The 19,657-nt window shown below is 40.1% G+C and overlaps 1 protein-coding gene and 1 long non-coding RNA gene across 3 annotated transcripts; both read left to right on the forward strand.

The window, feature by feature from the left end:
• The first annotated feature begins 411 nt into the window (after positions 1-411).
• Positions 412-5,861, forward strand: LOC141358929 (uncharacterized). Of its 2 annotated transcripts, XR_012365468.1 has the most exons (6): positions 412-673; positions 1,800-1,898; positions 2,015-2,157; positions 2,288-2,372; positions 3,667-3,743; positions 5,037-5,861. It is a non-coding gene; the product is annotated as an uncharacterized lncRNA (long non-coding RNA). The 2 variants fall into 2 exon arrangements; XR_012365469.1 differs by lacking the exon at positions 3,667-3,743 and having other exon boundaries at positions 417-673.
• A 5,062-nt stretch (positions 5,862-10,923) lies between these two features.
• Positions 10,924-18,342, forward strand: LOC129430825 (uncharacterized). The gene is made up of 16 exons (XM_073860522.1): positions 10,924-11,436; positions 12,520-12,621; positions 12,722-12,787; positions 12,895-12,969; positions 13,055-13,141; positions 13,238-13,556; positions 13,838-14,123; positions 14,231-14,254; positions 14,352-14,484; positions 16,594-16,670; positions 16,762-16,853; positions 16,937-17,041; positions 17,138-17,252; positions 17,340-17,421; positions 17,753-17,917; positions 18,019-18,342. Exons 1-16 carry the CDS (start codon positions 11,249-11,251, stop codon positions 18,284-18,286), a joined length of 2,184 nt encoding a protein of 727 aa, XP_073716623.1. The 5' UTR covers positions 10,924-11,248; the 3' UTR covers positions 18,287-18,342.
• Positions 18,343-19,657: the final 1,315 nt, after the last annotated feature.

Raw genomic sequence — 19,657 nt, forward strand, 5'->3', positions numbered from 1 at the left:
CTAGTGGTGAGGTTGTGAATTGCAACCAACGCCTCAGTCCACTGCTCACCCCTCGCTTTTGAAACGCATAGAGAAGCTACGGTAGCCACCACCGGAAAACAAAATAAACACATAACGGTACATAATGAAAGGTCTTTATACACCCCTGATCATATAGTTTTGTATATTATTTTGCATTTCTGTCAAGAGATCTTTCTAAAAATGACACACTGCACCTTTAAAGGCTGGGTTTTACGACTCGACAGCTTATAAAAACTTATTTCTGAGTTTTTTGGCTTATTTCTGTTTTTTTACACCTTGTCACACAGCAGTTTATAGGCATTATTCTGTTTTTGTTATAAGCCAGAAATGACAAGGAGGCGACCTCTCGCAATACAAAGTCAATGGAGACAGTTGCATTGTTTTCCCCCTGGTGGGCGTGGTTTTCAAATTTGCAAAACTGCGCTCTGTCTCTATTGAACTAGGCAACTGTAGTCAGGTTTATAATGTAAACTAGCATCATGACCGACAATTTTGCCTTGCCACTTGATTGGGAATTGGGAAACTTGATTGAATTGGGATGTACATAATTTTGTCATAAAATGTATTTATCTGTTATTTTCTCTTAGATGGACGAATGTGAAAGCTAAACTAAGAGAATGGAATCTTGAAGAGTTAATTCCCACATTTGAAGGTATGTAGTAATATTTTACAGGGTTCATTGTAATCATAAGCAGTGTTTCCGCTATATACATTCAACCGTGGCGGCCCGCCATGCCTAAAACATCCCCGCCATGCCTGCGGTTGTGGATAGAAGGGATACAGCAAACGAAATCTTGCCTGATGAGCACTGTTTTTATCTTAATCCTTCAACCAAACACAACTCTAAAAACAAAATTTCACATGATTGTAGGATGTATTTGTATATCATTTAGCCAGAGCCGCTGTTTTCATTCTAATAATCCTACCTCCAAATCTAATACTAAACTTTTCGGCATTTGCTGTATCCCTTCTAGGCAGCTCGCAAAATAAACCTACCAAAATGTCCGCCCTGCCAGACTGGCTGTCTTAGAAATAAATTCCTTTCTGGAGTCGCGTTGTACACTCATTTATAAATAAATCTCCTAAAATATCATAATTTCCTCCATGGGTTTAGTTTCATGCACAAATAGATTTAAATCAACAGATGATGATTAGGCTACGTCTCTGTTTTGAGAAATAACAATAAAATAAATAAGCCTACACAAAATATGTTACACTTAAATAATTATTAAATCGACAAAATGAATAAAAAAGTATTTGAGTTTGTGTTCTTTTTTTTGTGACACGCTCTAAAACCAAAGCAGCAGAAGGCACGTCATGTTTTTAATGATTTTAAATAAGCACAAGGTTTTCACCTTATTGTGAGTTTAAACAAATAAAAATACACCATTTAGAATGTTGTTTTACTTTTATCTTTATGACTATAAATTTAGGGTAATTTAAGGTGCAAGGTCATCACGCGTATGCTGTTCACCGGCGCATATCTACACCGACGCAGCGCAGGGCTGTGAGAAAAGACATGATTAAACTTTCGATTTAACATATTACGAGTATTTTTGGTCATTCATTTGGAATCACTGTACTCTTATAATTAACTTATCGGGCCATTAGTATTCAGAATATAGGCTATAAGCGCTGCGCGCTGCTGACCGCTCAGCTGTCAATGTTCCGTTCTTCGACACTCACATTGACATCGTGGCTGAAACAATATACTGTGCAGACCTAACATACTGTAAAAATGCATACATGTGCATTACTATTACATTTTTCTATTAAAGGAATCAAATGAAGAGCTTGCAACTACACCTACTATTTCACCTACTATATCAAGGGAGCAGCAGCAGCAAAGGATATCTCTGGAGCAAGTAGCCGCATTTGTAAGTTTGTGTTTATTGATTTCTCGTTTTGGGACTGTTGCTGAAAAAGGCGTTGTCTCTCTCTCTCTCTATCTTTTTTTGTATTAAATTAAAGAAATGTGTATAATTTTTTTTAGAACGTAAGAGACATCCTTCTTGCAACACCCAATGGCAGAGGTATTGTAGATACTATTGAAACCAAGAACTGCATTTCACTTAATGAGAGACAAGCCATGGTTCGGATCTTGGTGTCACATCTTATTGAACGCTTTGGAGAAAAGTAAGTACACATTTTCAATACAAATTGAAGTGAAACATTTTAATCCTAAAATATTTTTGGATAATTAAATATCTTGGTGTGTACATTTGCACTATTGTTAACATTAAAAATATAAAATTGTTTCTTTTAGCCCAAGTGCAAGTACAAAAGTTACCCTGGCTTCATCAGGAGTTGAACAATTTCCATGCCTTAAGGATTGCCAGGGCAAAGGCTATGTGAGTACAGTGTCTAACACAGGGATGTGATTTTGCTGTATTTATATGGACTTCTGTATTTCTGAACTTAGAAGTATAAAATAATGGCTGTTTTTACACCTGTTTTAAACCTGTGCTTAAAGGGATAGTCCATCGTTTTGTCATATTAAACTATGTTATTACCTTAACTAAGAAGAGTTGATACATGCGTCTATCATCTTACTGCGTGCACTTAATTGCTGTGGCACGCGGCGACACTTTGGTAGCACTTAGCTTAGCTCAGTTCATTCAATGGTACCAAACAGACATGAAGTTAGAAATGACCAAAAACATCAACATTTTCCCTATTTGAAACAAGTACTTATACGACCAAATATGGTGGCACAAAAAAAAACCTGGCGCTTTTCAAAGTGGTTTTAAAGGGACTGTAAGTAGGATTTTAAGTGTTTTATTAATCAAAATCAATGTCTTTATTCATAAATATATCCTTGTTGGTGTCAAATGACCTCTGCCAATGATCTGACTTTTCTTTGTAAGCTTAGAATTTCTTCTCTTTACTTACATTGAACGGGTAAGTCCAAGGAGGCGTCCATATCTTTCTTCCATACTGATAAACTATAATAGCAGAGAGGGACTACCAACGCGTTTCCACAACACGTTTTCATTCAGAATCAGCTGCAATGGACAAGGAGATCAGTGAGAACATAACAGCTACACGCATTTGGAAAGGGGAGGCGCTAGAGAGCAATGTTCGTTTGAATTCAAAATACAATTCCACCACTAGATGGGGGTAAATCCTACTTATTGACCCTTTAAAGGGTAACTATAATATATGGTGGAATAGCATCTTTGGGAGTATTTCGACTCGGCGAAGTACTCCCAAAAGTGCTATTCCACCATACATTATAGTTACACTTTTTAACCCATTTAGAAAAGCGCCACGTTTTATTTAAAAGCACTCATTTTAAATAGGGTAAACGTCGATGTGTTTGGTCATTTCTAACTTCATGTCTGTTTGGTACCATTGAAAGAACTTGGATAAGCTAAGTTCTATCAAAGTGTTGCCACGCGCCACAGCGATTAAGTGCACACACTAAGATAATAGAGGTATGTATCAACTCTTCTTAGTTAAGGTAATAACATAGTTCAGTGTTTCCCACGGGACTTTGAGAGACTGTGGCAGTGATGACGTCACACGCCGATTAGCATAAATGTAACGTCAATGCGTCATGTTTTACCCTTTGATCTGTCACATTATATTGCATTTTAACACAATTGAATGCTTTACATATTTGTTCTGTTGTCTATTAAATAGTGACTGAACACAACCCAGTAATGAACCAGCTCTTTCTTTAACTTTAACGTGATAGAAGATTTTGGTCATATCGCCAGGTATGTACGTATATCTGTGTCTAATATATATGAACGAATAATTCTAAAAATGAATTACTATCTCTCATGTCATTCTAAAAAAGGAGAGATTTTCCCTGTTTACAATTACGGTTTGTCATGACAGTTTCCATTTTAATTTTACTAACTTTTTTTGTAACACAATTAATAAATTAATGTAGTACATCCAGATTTATTTTTGTCAAATTTTATTGCAGTTTTGTTAAAGGAATATTCCATTTTCTTAAAAGAAAAATCCAGATAATTTACTCACCACCATGTCATCCAAAATGTTGATGTCTTTCTTTGTTCAGTCGAGAAGAAATTATGTTTTTTGAGGAAAACATTGCAGGATTTTTCTCATTTGAATGGACTTTAATAGACACTAACAATTAATTCTTAACTCAACACTTAACAGTTTTTTAACAGGACTATAAACAATCCCAAACGAGGCATAAGGGTCTTGTCTGGCGAAACGATTGTCATTTTTGACAGGAAGAATAGAAAATATACACTTTTAAACCACAACTTTTCGTCTAGGTCCGGTCCAGCGTGACCTAACGTAAATGCGTGGTGACGTAGGGAGGTCACGTGTTACATATATAAAACGCACATTTGCGGACCATTGTAAACAATAAACTGACACAAAGACATTAATTAGTATCAGTTAACATACAACACAGTAGGAACGGCCCTCTTTCAAGACGCTTGTAAACACTGGGGCGGAGTTTTGCATTCGTCTTCTGTGACCTCTTGACGTCATGACGTATTGCGTGGGGTCAGCTGGCGCATCACGACTGGATCTACATGACGAGAAGTTGTGCTTTAGAGGTGTATGTTTGTTGTTTTTCTTGTCAAGAGTGACAGTCGTTTTGCTGGTTGGGACCCTTGTGCCTCGTTTGGGATTGTTTATAGACCTTTGAGAGCTTTCTGTCTCACTATTGACATGCAATTACCACTTTGATGCTACAAAAAGTTAATAAAAAGATTGTAAGAGTAATTCATATGAATCTACTGTATTTCAAATTTTCCTAAGAGACTTGATTGCTTTATATGATGAACAGATTTAATTTAAATATTTATTTTTCGGTGAACTAACCCTTTAAGGTCATGACACACCAAGTCGACATAAAAAAACTAGTGACATCAACACGGGTCCGACTAGTGCATTGACCGATTGTTGGCTTGGTGTGTCATAGTCTCTAGTGTTCCTAAAGGTATTTACATTAGTTTTAAATTTTTGTGTTCTAAATTGATGCCAAATCTGCCCTCTAATTTTTTCTTTTTTGTTGTCAGATTGGGACCAATATGGCTGAGTACCTGCGATCAAGAGACAGAATTTCCGCATGTTCTCATGCTTGGAGACAACCAGTGCTTTCAAGCCTTTGCCATTATAAATGGAGAGGCACTTGAGCAAACTACATTGCTTGTTGCAGTTGATGTTTGCTTTAAGGCATTCTACGTATTTGATGTAGACTACCCAAAGCAGTGTTCCACAGTGTGGCAGTTTTAACAGACTGTGGTGAATGGACTTTCTGGGGATGAAACACCAACAATAAGAGTTTTGCGAACATTCTTTTTTGCTGACAAACAGTAATCTTTCTTATTACTGTCTGTGACCTTGCCTCTTTTTATGCTGTTGTTCTTTTTATATTTACAATTACTTTAAATACTTGTACTTTTCTTCTACCGTACAATTACACTTCAATTGATTCTTACTGTGAGTATTTCTCTCACGTGATATCTTCTGCTGAAGATGTTGATGTTAATGCTGTGTAATGTTTTAAGATTTCACATTCATATTTTCTTCAAAAGGTTCATTTTTCTGAATCATTTTTGCTGACAAACAGGTTATTACTGTCTGTGACCTTGCCTCTTTTATGCTGTTGTTGTTGTTTTTTTATTTACTTTTACTTCTAAATACTTGTACTTTTCTTCTACAGTACAATTACAAATTGATATGAGTATTTCTCACATGATATATTATGCTTAAGATCTTAAATGTTATGAATTGTTTTTACATTTCACTTCATATTTTCTTTAAGATGTTATTTCAAGTCTTTGTGATGTGGTTTCATGCATTTTCATTTAATTTTGTCAATGGGGAGAGAGTGATGGGAATTTTTTAAAAAATGTATTCACAAATTATAACTTGATTGAAATTGAAACAAAAATAAATTTTCAGATTTTGATTACTGAAGTCTGTGTTGCTGTAGATGTGTTATTTTAGTCTTTTAATTACTAAAATTTCACTAACATTTTAAAATTAAAATTAAAATTTTGGGTTACATTAACCCAGCACTGTAGTCATTTTCAACCCATAATTGGGTTAAAATGATAACCCAGCATGCTGGGTCAAACATCTAACCCAACTTGTTGGGTTAAAACAACCCAACGCTGGGTACGTCCCTTTTTGACCCAGCGCTGGGTTGCCAAAATAACCCAAATTGGGTTGTTTTTAACCCAGCATTTTTTAGAGTGTATGGCGCTTTCATGCATTTTGCTGACGAGGAATGACATATTGTTCGGATCTACGTTCACGCAACGTAAATAATGTAAAAACTAATTCCGATACTAATTCAGTTTATATTGAGTTCTGTGTTTTCAAGTGGATTAATAATTTGTTGGGGCACTGCCCATATGTATAAAACAGGCACAGCCTCACCTGCCCATATACTGTTGGTTATAAGTTGGTTATAAGTTGTTTTGTAATTTTCCCTTTGAAACATTGTGCTGCCTGCATGGCATCAAGGTAACTTGGCTTAGGTAGCGAGCACACCAAAGCTTTTAAACGCGGTTGAAAAAGCATGAAGGATGCCGAATGCCAGCTGTTTTTTCAACTAAGCGCTTTGGTTGCTGTGATACTTGAGCTGTGAGCCAGTTGGTTGTTGTGATATTTGTCCCGCCCTTCGTCCACTGTAATTGGATGGCCGTGTGAGAACTTACATTGACGAGCTGAGTTTTTCATCCAAAGCTGAATATTTTTTGACCACAGCGCGGAAAAAAAACGGACAGCTGCTGGCTGTTTTGAAAAAAGCCGTGCTTCCATTGGAAAAAAACATACGACGGCCACGGGCGTAAACACTTTGTTGTGCACGCCCCCAGTTTATGTACTATTTTATCCGTGTGTCTCAATTCGTTCCCTAGCTCCCGAGGTCGTGAATCAGTATCTCGTGTACACAGGTTCGGGCACTGGTAAGGACCCTAGCTCACTTCACATTGGGACAATGTTCACTTATTTTTCTGTCACGTGGCTGCCTAAAGGTGCTCTAAGCGAATTGACGCGTTTTAGACCATAAAACATTTTTTGTTACATACAGCAAACATCTCCTCACTATCTGCTTGCTGCCTGTCCGCTGATCAAACTGTAAAAAAACGCGATCTCTGAAGACAGCTCAGGCTTGACAAATGGCAATATCAACATAGTGGCAAAACCTAGCACAACAAAACATAACAAAGTGTTCCAGCCAATAAAGGACAAGAAGGATTTGGGGGTGGGGGTTGGGCGCGTTCATGAAAGCACGGACGGGAGAGGGAGGGGGAGGCGTTAGCTACGCTCCGTTTGTTTGAAAACAGTTCAAACATCAACAGGAAGTGTCGCACAGTATTCGCTTTGTAGTCACTCACAGCTGTTACTCTTCAACAACCGGCAAAACCAACATCTCTCTGACATAATTTTAAAAACAGTACATTGTGAAAAATGCTGTCATTATTCTCTTACATATCTGTGCATAAAATTGGAGGCATATAATTACATTTTAAATGTAATAAATATATTTACAATTTTAAATAAATATTATTATTTTAAATATTGAGTAGATTGTGGTCCCTTACTGTGTAACAATGTGTGTTTATATTTACAACTAAAACAAACTTGTCTTTATAAAAGTTCTGTAACATTTCATAAAGTTTATTGAGTTGGACCACGTGATGTTCGGTTGGCGAGCTTCAGAAAAGGTCACGTGATTTCCGGTTAGGGAACATAGGGACCATCAATGCTCACTGGTTTTTGCGTTCCATTGTGGGAATTTTTAGGGAACGAAGGTTCCAGTGCACTGAACGGATTTTGCGATTGAGACAGCCCTTAAAATGGCCGACTCCCAGCTCACCCACTTGAACATTTCTGGAGATGGGTCTGTCTGCGGACCGCAAGAGAGGGGCGTGCCGTTAAGGGGCGTGACTTTTAGCAGGGGGCGTAACTTTAAGTTGTCCAAGTTACACAGAACCACGCGAGACGTCAGGACGAGATGTTGTCATTCTGTCTTCTCTTCTGCCCGCATAAAGATACGGTGGCTAAAGGCGTTATTAAAGTTGCTCATTCAAGCGCCCTCATGTTTGTTCGTACCAATTTTAATGGACGGGAAGCCGACTGACGAACATCCTTTTCCCGAGAAATGGTTCGGCTACGACACATGTTAAGAAGTCACGCCAGGGGCTGAATTAAGGTCGACCGTTTCAGGTAAGCTCGCTAACGTTAGCTAACTTATGTGTTGTTAGCCCAATGTTAGATTTGTGAAGTCCGTTCTATGATTACACTTATGATCAGAAATGAGTAGTTAACAAAATGCAACAAATCTTGCATGAGTTTCATTCCTCACCTATATATTTTCCTGTTTACGATAGTAACGTTAGATATTAGTACATTAGAATCTTACAGTTATTCCTGTAAGTTGTCGACATTTCAAATGACTAAAATAATTAATTAATGACCTATTAAACGTCATAATAACACTGGAGTTAAAGGTTGTGAGTACTACTGTCTCGTTTTTAATGTATCTCTCTCAAACCCTATACTGTTTAAGTATGGGGGCCATTGCATATTCTCATAATGTAAGCTTATTTTAAGTACAAATGTAAAATATGTTTATGGTTATTATTTTACAGCTGCATTGATGTGAAGTGATGCAGTAGACAACTTGTGAGGGTGATACCATCCACATGCACCTTAACTGTGATGCAGAAATACAATAGGAGGATCCATCTGTCTACACTTCAAAATCACAACTCAACCTTAAACAACCCATATCTGTTATGGTAAAACAATGTGGCGGTTTTCCAGACAGGGCTTATACTGTTCCCGGGCTAAAATGCATGTTTGAGCTACTGTAATTAAGAAAACACCTTGTACTGACACATCTCAACATATATCTGTGCCATTTTTTTGTTTCAAGATGCACACCAGTCTTGTTTTTGTAAGGTTTGTTTGTAAAAACTAAAGTGCCCAGTCCTGGTTTAATCTAAACCATTGGTGACCAAACCTGTGTCTTGAGATCTACTGTCCTGCAGAGTTCAGCTCCAACCCCAATCAAACACACCTGAACCTGCCAATCAAGCATTTCAGGGCAACCTTAAAATTATAGTCAGGTGTGTTTGTTAAAGCTGGGTTGGAGCTGATATATGCAGGAGGGTAGATCTCCAGGAACAGGGTTGGTCACCCCTGATGTAAACAAAGGGTTTCCAAACTGTGTCCTGCAAAGTTTAGCTCTAACCCTAATCAAACACACCTGAAGCAGCCAATTAAGGTCTTACTAAGCATATTAGAAACTTACTGGCAGGTGCTCTGATGCAAGTTAGAGCTAAACTCTGCAGGACACCGGCCCTCCAGGACTGGGTTTGGGCACCCCTGACTAAGCCCTGCCTGGGAAACTGCACCAATGTGTTGAGCTGGCACCATTGGACATTACTGCTGCCGAGAAACAACCACGTTTCTCAGCTCTACACAGGGTTGACATTGGATGCATTATTATTATAAAATGCATTCATGTGCACTTTACCAATACTGTACATCAACAGCTTCCAGCTATACACTTGAGATCACCTCCTGATGCCTCTCATAATGCTGTGTTATAATTTATTGCAGGGTGATCTTGCTGAAAGGATATTTTTATAAACCTTTACAATGTCACCAGATGTTACCTGTTGTGAATAATTATTTTATAAACCTTTACAATCTCACCAGTTGTTACATGTTGTGGATAGTTATTTTTATAAACCTTTACAATGTCACCAGATGTTACATGTTGTGAATGGTTATTTTTATAAACCTTTACAATGTCACCAGTTGTTACATGTTGTGCATAGTTATTTTTATAAACCTTTACAATGTCACCAGATGTTACCTGTTGTGAAAAGTTATTTTTATAAACCTTTACAATGTCACCAGATGTTACCTGTTGTGAAAAGTTATTTTTATAAACCGTTACAATGTCACAAGATGTTACCTGTTGTGAATGGTTATTTTTATAAACCTTTACAATATTACCAGATGTTATCTGTTAGCCATTTCTTATAAAACCATGTGAGCTCTGTAGATTCCTCTACAGATTCCTGTACAATATATGTTTGCCTTATTGTAATTGTATGTTAATGCAGAAAAAAAAAAGGATGTGCCGTGTCAGTTTAGCGGAAGTCGGACATCTCGCGGGATTCTGTGTGACTTGGACAACTTAAATTTCCGCCCCCTGCTAAAAGTTACACCGCTTAACGGCACGCCCCTCTCTTGCACTCCGCAGACAGACACTATTGCATTTCTGGCTTGGCCACTGGTGTAAGTGGTAGGACATTAGAACCCAGTAGCCGTCATCCTAGAACGCATCATCGCTTAGCTGGCTATTTAATGTGACGTAGTCACAGAGCGACAAGCCAAGTTAGCATTTCAGCATAGCGTGTCTGTATAGCGTGGGTAATGAAAGCATCCGGATTTATGGTTTAAACCAGTGTTGTTGCCACTGTTTGAGGTCGGAGATTGCCCGGTGGATAAATCCGTTAGTCTGGACAACCTGTTGCAGGCACCAAGGCAGATTATGAAATGTTGTGAATGATTGTAAAAGCTTTGTATATTGATTTTTGTATTTTCTGTCACAGTAACACAGTTTGAGATTGTGTTGAAGATACATCCTATTGTTACGGTAAGGCGGTGAGATTGTGAAGACACATTGTGCAAACATTTGTTTGCTATTGGTAAGAATATGCCTATAACTATTGTTTGTTTGTCGTTATAAAAGAAATTTATTTCATGACATTTTATTATTGTTATAGGACGTGTGACCAGTCACTGTTTTTCTTAGTTAGTTTTAGTTATACATACTGCCTACCACATTTTATTTATTGTTTTTTGATGCCCCAGGGGCATGCAGACCTGCCAACATTGGAAATTTTTGTTGAGTACAGTAGCATCGGCCGAAAGGACAGAACACAGGTTTTTAAAGCAACACTAAAGAGTTTTTTTTTACCTTAAAATAACGTTTCCAAAAAAGTTTCAGTCATTCATCCACTCGAAACAGGGTGAACGGCACTTTCACATTCGCTTTGCAGCCCTCTATTGGCCAAAACCGCACTAAAGAAGTTTCAACTGTCGGGTAGCGGTCCTGTAGTTCGCGTAAAAACTACAAAAACTTGCTTTACGGCAGTGGAGCATCCTGCAGGCTGTGGGTGGAGCGTACTCGGCAGGTACATACAAAAGAAAGATACCGTTACCTAGCGTTCATGCCAGCTTTTCAATTCTCATCATGGCGGAGCCTGCGAAGAAAAAGAAGGGTTTGATGTCGGAGGAGGCGAAGAAAAGAAAACGGGAGCACGATAGAGAAAGAGCTCGAACCAGAGTGAATATAGGGCGGGCTTATGATCGTTGGCGAGAGCTGAAGGAGGCTACGAGTTGCAAGACTGATGGTGACCTGGCTTTGCTGCTACTAGACTTGTGAGTAACCGGTTTACAGATACTAAACATGTCAACTTGATCTCTTTTTTGTACAATGCATTGTAGATTGTTTTATATGATAGCACAATAGCTAACGCCTTAGCTAACATGAGCCAATTGATGCGTAAATATCGCCAAACGCGCAAGTTTGTGTTTGTAAGGCCTTTTGTTATACCACTATTGTTCTGAGTTGAACTATTCACTTCTATGACTGAAAATTTTGTAAGTTACGCAAACATGCCATGCACGTTACTGTTGTGAGGTTTACATGCGGACTAGATCTCTTTTTTGTACAATACATTATAGATTGTTTTATATGATAGCACAATAGCTAACGCCTTCGCTAACATGAGCCAATCGATATATACGTAAATATCACCAAACGCGGAAGTTTGTGTTTGTAAGGGCTTTTGTTGTACCACTACTGTTCTGAGTTGAACTATTCACTTATATGACTGAAAGTGTAGTAAGTTACGCAAACATGCCATGCACGTTACTGTTGTGAGGTTACAGATAGTAAAAATGCCAACTTGATCTCTCTTTTTTTGTACAATACATTGTAGATTGTTTTATATGATAGCACAATAGCTAACGCCTTCGCTAACATGAGCCAATCGATATATACGTACGTAAATATCACCAAACGCGGAAGTTTGTGTTTGTAAGGGCTTTTGTTGTACCACTACTGTTCTGAGTTGAACTATTCACTTATATGACTGAAAGTGTAGTAAGTTCCCTGCTGAAACAACCAGCATCAAACCAGCATGGACCAGCATGGGTATTATGCTGGTCTATGCTGGTTTAGCTTGTGGTCACCAGCATACCAGCACCAAAACACAACATATGCTGGTATGACCAGCATGGTATGCTGGTGCTAATGCTGGTTTAGCTGGTGCTAATGCTGGTGCTGATGCTGGTTTAGCTGGTGTTCACTAGCAAACCAGCACCAAAACACAACATATGCTGGTCTTGCTGGTATGCTGTTTTTTTCAGCAGGGTTACGCAAACATGCTATGCACATTACTGTTGTGAGGTTTACATATACAAAACATGCCGACTTGAACTCCTTTTTTTTCCCCACAGCTACCAGTCACGGCAAGTAACATCAACTCCTAGCAAAGCCAGACATGCACAACCACCACAACTGCCGGTGTCTAGCGTTACTGAGGAGTCTGACCGTGATAGGTAGCTTGTTTTGTTTGTTTTAATACTACAGTGTTTCAGTCTGCTTTGCAGATCTTTACTTATGTTGCTCATAATTCATTTTCTATTTTTTTGTGTTTAGAGATGACTTTACAGTCTTAGGTGTACAACAGCTGGATGCACAAAAAGTGGGTGTGCTAGAAGCAAGGTGGGTTTGCCTTATACATTGACACAATGGTTTGTAGTCTGTACTGGTTGCTCATTGACTGATTTTACATTTTCTTTTTCACTCGTTTATTTCTACCATGCTTGCAGCATGCACTCAATGAGTATTGCAGAGGAGGAGTGTGACAGTCCAGATGAAGCAAGGAACGATTTGAGAAATAGCACGTAAGACTTGCTGGGGAAATTTCGTATTTTTAATTTCTCTCTATTGCATGAATATGTTCAAGTATGTGTATCTGTTGATATGCAGCATTGACATGGATGAGAGGTGGACTGACCTTAGGTTTTGTGAAGATGCAGACAGTTCTGATGAAGATATTGCTTTTCTTCAGATACGGTATGTTGTATATTGCAGTTACCACTAGAACAGTAGCTACAGTACTAACTAGTCCAGGAGTCATGTTTGTTGATCTATGTGTTTATCTATCTGCAGTCCTGGAGGTGCAGCTGACATTGAACAGCTGCACGAGATAAGCCTGGATGAGGCCGTGCTTGATGTTGTGATGCCAACTGCCCCAGAAGATGATGAGCGCGACATTCCAGAAAATCAAAAGGTTGTTTGTGAAGATGACCTGGTTGGCAAGAAAGCCAGTATCGTTTATCATGAAAACCTAAACATGCTGGCCACCTACCTCCAATTGCCGATACAGAGGTGCAGTAACATCAACAAGGTTACAGGGGCAGTGTGCAAAGCAGGACCACCATTTGAGGTGACTCTGAAACCCAGGGGAACTGGAGTCATCTTGGAATGGGTAAATATAGTACCTTTTTTAATTGGTACATGTGTGGCATTGTAATCTGATAAAAACATCCCAGTTCAATTCGAGTGTGTAATGCTTTTGCAAACTACAATTGGCACAATTGTTGTCCTCATATGGCTAGATTAATATTTTGTAGGTAATCCATTGTTTCAGAGAATTTTTCTGGTAAACAACTTGTGTTTTTGCAGTTATTCTAACCAAGATTTGACATCCCTCCTCTATGATGTTCACTCGTTCTGGGATATTTTTCATTTACCCCTCCACTAATACAGCGATGTCCCTTTGGGCACACTTTGTGGCGGTGGAATTCACAGCCACTGATGAAATACGGCATGCAGGGGGGTGATTTCATGCTGGCCATCAACATACTGCTCTCCGGCAACAATTACAGGAAGATTGCCTTTCTGTTCAAGTTCATGCAAATGGGGATGGTGGCTGAACCTACCTTTTTCAAGATTCAAGACGCCTATTGCATTGAACCAGTGGAAGAGTTCTGGAAAATGATGAGGGCTGATGTTCTAAACCGATTGAAGGAGAAGGATGAAGTTGTTGTCCTAGGTGAGACACTTTTCTTCTGTCATCTTTGATTATAGCGACATATGCCTCTGACATGCTGTGAAAGTCAATAAAACCCTTTGAAATATTATTTTTTGTTTAATCCTTAGGTGATGGCAGAATGGATTCTCCAGGTGTGTGCGTGCATGGGTGTGGTGGAGACATCATGTGACACAGTTGGTTGTGGTGCATTTAGTTTACACACTGACACATTTTCTCCTCATTATACAGGTCACTGTGCACAGTATTGCACGTACACGACAATAGAGCAAGAGTCTCGTGACATTGTGCATATTGTTTCTGTCGACAAGCGAGAGACAAACAGAAATTCGGTGAGCCTGGAGAAGGAGTGTTTCATTAGGACAATATGTCACACCAAGGGGCTGGCTATCAATAGGCTAAAGCCACGCCCCTCTTCAACTTCCACCTCGAGGAGGTCCCCAAAGCCAACCCAATGACCAGACAACAACAAGGGCAGGTAAGTATAAAAATAATCTTTATTGATTTATTAAATATTTAAAATGTTCTTGGGAAATGGGGAGGGGGGAATTAAAACTAATATCCGTCTCTGCCCTCCAGGTGGGCCACGGACAGGGAACAAGGGGCAACGGAATGTCCAGGACACTGAGGACCAGGGGGGCGTGGGACTCAGGCTCCAACCTGGTCTAGACTATCCGTGGCGCGCTCCTTTGTCCTCCTGGAGGCAGAATCAAAAGCAAATGAGTGTTGTGGATTCTTATTTGGGCTGCGTACCTGGGTCTCCCTGGTGTGGGCTCTTCCTCGCACTTTCACAACTTTCGTCGGGTCACTCACTATTTCCTCTATCTCCTCCACAGGTAACAACTGGCGAAGAGACACAGTTAATCGGATGTGGATGGTTCTCACCTCCTGGCTAGACACAGCGTACCGTAAGTACAGGTTTCTTCGATCTCTCTTCAGGTTATTCACTCTCTCTGTTCTTTTCTCCACAGGTATCAACTTGGACACAAAAGCACAGTTATTTGGCTTTGAATGGCTCTCACCTCTCGGCTGGACACAGCGTACCGGAAGTACAGGTTTCTTTGATCTACCCTCAGGTTATTCACTCTCTCTGTTCTTTTCTCCACAGGTATCAACTTGGACACAAAAGCACAGTTATTTGGCTTTGAATGGCTCTCACCTCTCGGCTGGACACAGCGTACCGTAAGTACAGGTTTCTTCGATCTCTCCTCAGGTTATTCACTCTCTCTGTTCTTTCCTCCACAGGTATTAACTTGGGCGAAGTGTCTGATGAAGTAAGTTGTCCCTACGTGGCGTCGGGGGCGAACCTTCTCGACGGCTATGCGGTGGCAGGGGGGTGGGATAACTCAACGTCTCACCGGGCCGAGCGCTTCCCTTTCCTCGCTGCCGTCAGGCGTTCGAACTCTGGACAGGGGCGCCCCTTTGTAGAGGCCACGGGACGATGAGAATCACTTCACCTCGCTCTCTGCAACAATAAGACTCGCACAGTTTACAGTATTGAATGGTAGTAGCCACAAATCATACTCACAATGCTGCTGCTTCTCCAGCTCTTCGTTGTCGCTCGCACCACCCACCAAATGTCTAGGCGGGAAAGGATCGTCCCGGGGCACCGTGCTACTTTCTGAGATCTGAAACACGCTCACAACCTATGCAGGGTTGAGTCAAGCTAAGGCCAGCAGCCTCTTGGTCTTCCCTTAGCGGAGTGCGTGAAGGCGGGGGTCTGTCAGACAAGACATACAGCAATCCACAGCAACCCACAGCAATATACAACACCACGTCAAACTTAAAGGTTTTCACAGCACAAAGACTCACCCCCCACGCTCAGTGCACAAAAAGGACTCCCGTCTTCCTTTACTTCACTTCAGTCAGATCTGGCGATGGATAATGCGGCCCAGCTAGTGGTGTCGACGTTGTGACTGCTTCAGTAAAACGTCCACTCGGCTCACCCACCACGCTATAATAGGGGTAGGGTCGTTCTCTTCCTCCTGGAGGAATCTAACATACGGCTAGATCATTACACAAGGCATTTACAACTTGCACTTGGTACTCACAACAATGTCGGTTTCAATCCCCGTTTTCTCTTGGTCTCGATTCACCAAATACTCCGTGTGTTTTTCAACCTTTAAGGTTCGCGATGCCTTCCACAACCATACAGCCTGAGAGAGAGTTCAGCCTGAGAGAGAGTTTTAGACAGCCCACAGCAGCGCACCAAACGGCACAACACAGCGCTTCAAACACACCCCAAAAAGCTTCCCAAACTGTGAATAAACTTGGCCTTAAGTACTGCCTTGCTTGGCGTATCCTCCTAACTAGGCACAGGTGTATCGAATTCGCCGATTTTCCCGCTCGCGGCGCTTACCGGAAGTCCGGTGTTCGTCTTTTCCGGTCCGGGCGGAAACACTTCTGGGCAGAACCAAACTTCCATAATTTTGGTTCCGCCCAAAAGAAAAAAAGAGATCGTCACCTTGTGACAAATGGATGCACTTCTTCCAGAGATCCATGTGACAGAGGTGGTCACCGACGCACATCCGCAAATCTCAGCTTTGCTCAGTAAGGACATTTATTTGTTTTTGACCAAACTTGGTCTTTAGATTCCTGTTCATGTTGGTGTGTGTGATTTGTAATGAATACTATTTCTTAGATCTTGAACGTGGCAAATACAAGGCATGGAGTATAAAGCATTCCCTCGATATTTGGCATGCAGCCAAGAATTTGGGGAAGAAGATACGACGGGTATGCCATTTTATTTCACACCCTCACTGGATAGTTGAAGTGGTTCATGATGTAGCTGTGTAACATGTACATCTTTCTTTCAGGCTGGTACAGTGAGGGCCCAGTCAGACCTCCTGCCTTGGATAAAGGACATTGTTAACCACTTCTGGTATTGTGCCAAGCAAGCCTCTTCCGAGGAACAGTTCAAGGTAGGTTTATGTTAATTATAAAGTTGTAAACACAACCAATGTTTTTGGTTGTAAAAAAGTTGGTAGAGATGACATATGGTGTATGTGTGTTTTTAGCTGAAGTGGCATGGACTTCTGCATCATGTCCGCAACCAGCACACATGGTCAGTGGGATGCTGTGAGCATGAACCTCTAGGAGACGTAACCCAGGAGAAGCCTTGGTTAGAACAAGGTAATTGTAATGATTACAGTGATGATTGTCTTGACTTGTCTGACTATGTACGCACCATCAGCCTATTCACGATAGGAATACTTACAGGTTCGGCAGCTCACCAGGCTCTCACTGCTATTGTATTGGACAAGCGGTGGTTGAAGGATGTGGGGAAGTTCATTACCTTCAGGTAAGTTCTCAGTTTTCATTTCAAAACATTTATGTACAGGGCTATTACAATACATAAATTATTGAAATTATACTGTGTTCCAAAAAATTTCATTTTTGGTTATTTTTCAAAGAAAGTCAGTAAGTTTGTTACATGACAGTGTGGATTATTATATTAAACTGAAATAATAATACTTTAATAATTTGAAAAAATATGCTAAATATGCAAAATTTGTAAATGGCCTGTCAGCTTGGCATAGAGAAGCTATCTAAATGAAACTGTTCCCATAGAGTGACGCTGTTTATCAGTTTTTGTAATTGAAAGGAAGTTGTTGTTTTCTCACATTCTACAGGACAACGTCAGATCTGGAAAATTTCCAGAATCACATCCTGATGTACGCTGGAAAACGGTTTGCCTACAGTCCACCAGTGTACCGCACACGGACCCTGCTGGCGGCGATTGACTACAACAGTCATAATCATCGCCTTCCCGCGCGAAACAGAGATGGACAAAAGATGTAAGTGTTTTGTATAATGGTTTTACGCTTTTCCAAAGAAAACTATTTATGCCCAATAATCAGATTTGCTAAGACAATTCTACAAACTGTTTTCTTTTCAGGTACAGGCGCTACTACAATAAAAAATCAAAATGCTGGAGTGTGTATGGCCTGAGGGAGAAGAAGGACTATGGGTACATTCCAGACCTGCAGAGGGCAATTGTTCGGCAACGACTGAGAAGTGGAGCTGGTCTTCCAAGGAGACAGACTCTCCGGCTCGATGACCCTAGGCGCTTGGGTTTGCTGGCTGCTACACCACAACCATCCACCTCAGAACTGGTTCAGACTCACGTTAGACGTGGGGAGGGTGTCCCCCAAAGTGAGCGCTAAGTGTGTGCGTGCATGGGTGTGGGGTGTTTTTTATAATAAATTATCTTTTCCTAATATTTGTTCTTCAGTTGTATTTATTTTTTAAATAGTAAATAACAAATTGAAAGTATAACAAAAACATTACAACGTAACAAGTACTATTTACAATATCACACCGTAATAACTATTTACAATAAACATTCACAAGAGTCGTCGCACCCTGAAACCAGTATACTGACCCCTCGGGTCAGGAAAAGTCTCTCTGATCCTCCAGACACAACAGCTGGGAATCACCACTCTGTTCCCAACTCCAAGACGACCGTGCTGCCATAACACAAATTGCCGGTAGGCTGTGTGTCTGTATTGTCTTTGTTCAACCCCAGGCTCCTGTGCGTCATCAACAGCAAAAATGTCATTCCATGCAGCTCGGGCTAGCCTCAGAACACCCTCATCCAGGATGTAGTACTGCATGTAGGCCATCCTACTAATGCAGTTCTGTGGGGCCTGGCGGCAGCAGAGCCTCTCCAGGTCACTGTCCATTTCCCTGCAGTTGGTACACGTACACCAGTGTAGCCCACCCCCATCCGGTATTCTTGGCCTCTCTCCATCTTCATGCAAGGCCAGCACATCAAACATTACTCCTGGGAGCCTCAACATGACCTTTTGGAGGATGTGGTCCTTCTCTTGCGCTGTCAGGGACTGGATCTGGGTCTGGATTTCATTGTTTCTTCTCTCCTTCAGATTGTTTAGTCGTCTTTCTCTGTCAGGGTCAATGTCCTCCCTTCTCCCTTTTATACTTCCCTTTCCCACTTTCTTTTTTGGCCTTGCCCCTGTATTGGTTGGGGGTGTAAAATCTGATGAGGTAGTGGAATCCTGAAATAAATGACAACAAACTACTTATGGTAACTGTAACACAAACACTTGGAGGAATGAATCGTAATTATTGGTAATAAGAGAAAGTCTGTATAAATTAAAATGATTGTGTTTAATAAAATAACGACAATAACTATTATAAAAAGTAGAAGTATATCCGTCAAAGCTGTAAATTTATGGAGTAGTTGTGAAATAGAAATGTGTACAGCACTTAGTAAATCCAAATTGTATAAAAACAAGGTGAGAAAAAACTACATAAGTTCATATGAAATATCTGTGTGTAATATCTAAAATATTTATTACATCTTTGTTTCTAAAATTACTAATGTAATTTTTTTTGTCAAATTTCTTGTGCTATTTGAAGTAATCAAGTCCAAGGGGAAGTGACATTCATTTGATATGTATAAAGGGTAGGCATAAAGATATTTTTGTTATTTATTTTTCTTATGAATGAATAATTGATGGTTAATTGATTGTGAGGACCGAAATAACAAAGACATTTTATAATTTTGAACTTTA

Source organism: Misgurnus anguillicaudatus, chromosome 22, assembly GCF_027580225.2.
Source record: "Misgurnus anguillicaudatus chromosome 22, ASM2758022v2, whole genome shotgun sequence".
Classification (NCBI taxonomy): Eukaryota; Metazoa; Chordata; class Actinopteri; order Cypriniformes; family Cobitidae; genus Misgurnus; species Misgurnus anguillicaudatus.

Coding starts and splice junctions, on each gene's coding strand:
- LOC129430825 (XM_073860522.1), top strand. CDS start 11,249: ATGGCGGAGCCTGCGAAGAAAAAGAAGGGTTTGATGTCGGAGGAGGCG. Junction 12,622..12,721: donor GAGGAGTCTGACCGTGATAG/GTAGCTTGTTTT, acceptor TTTTGTGTTTAG/AGATGACTTTACAGTCTTAG. Junction 16,854..16,936: donor TGGGGAAGAAGATACGACGG/GTATGCCATTTT, acceptor TCTTTCTTTCAG/GCTGGTACAGTGAGGGCCCA.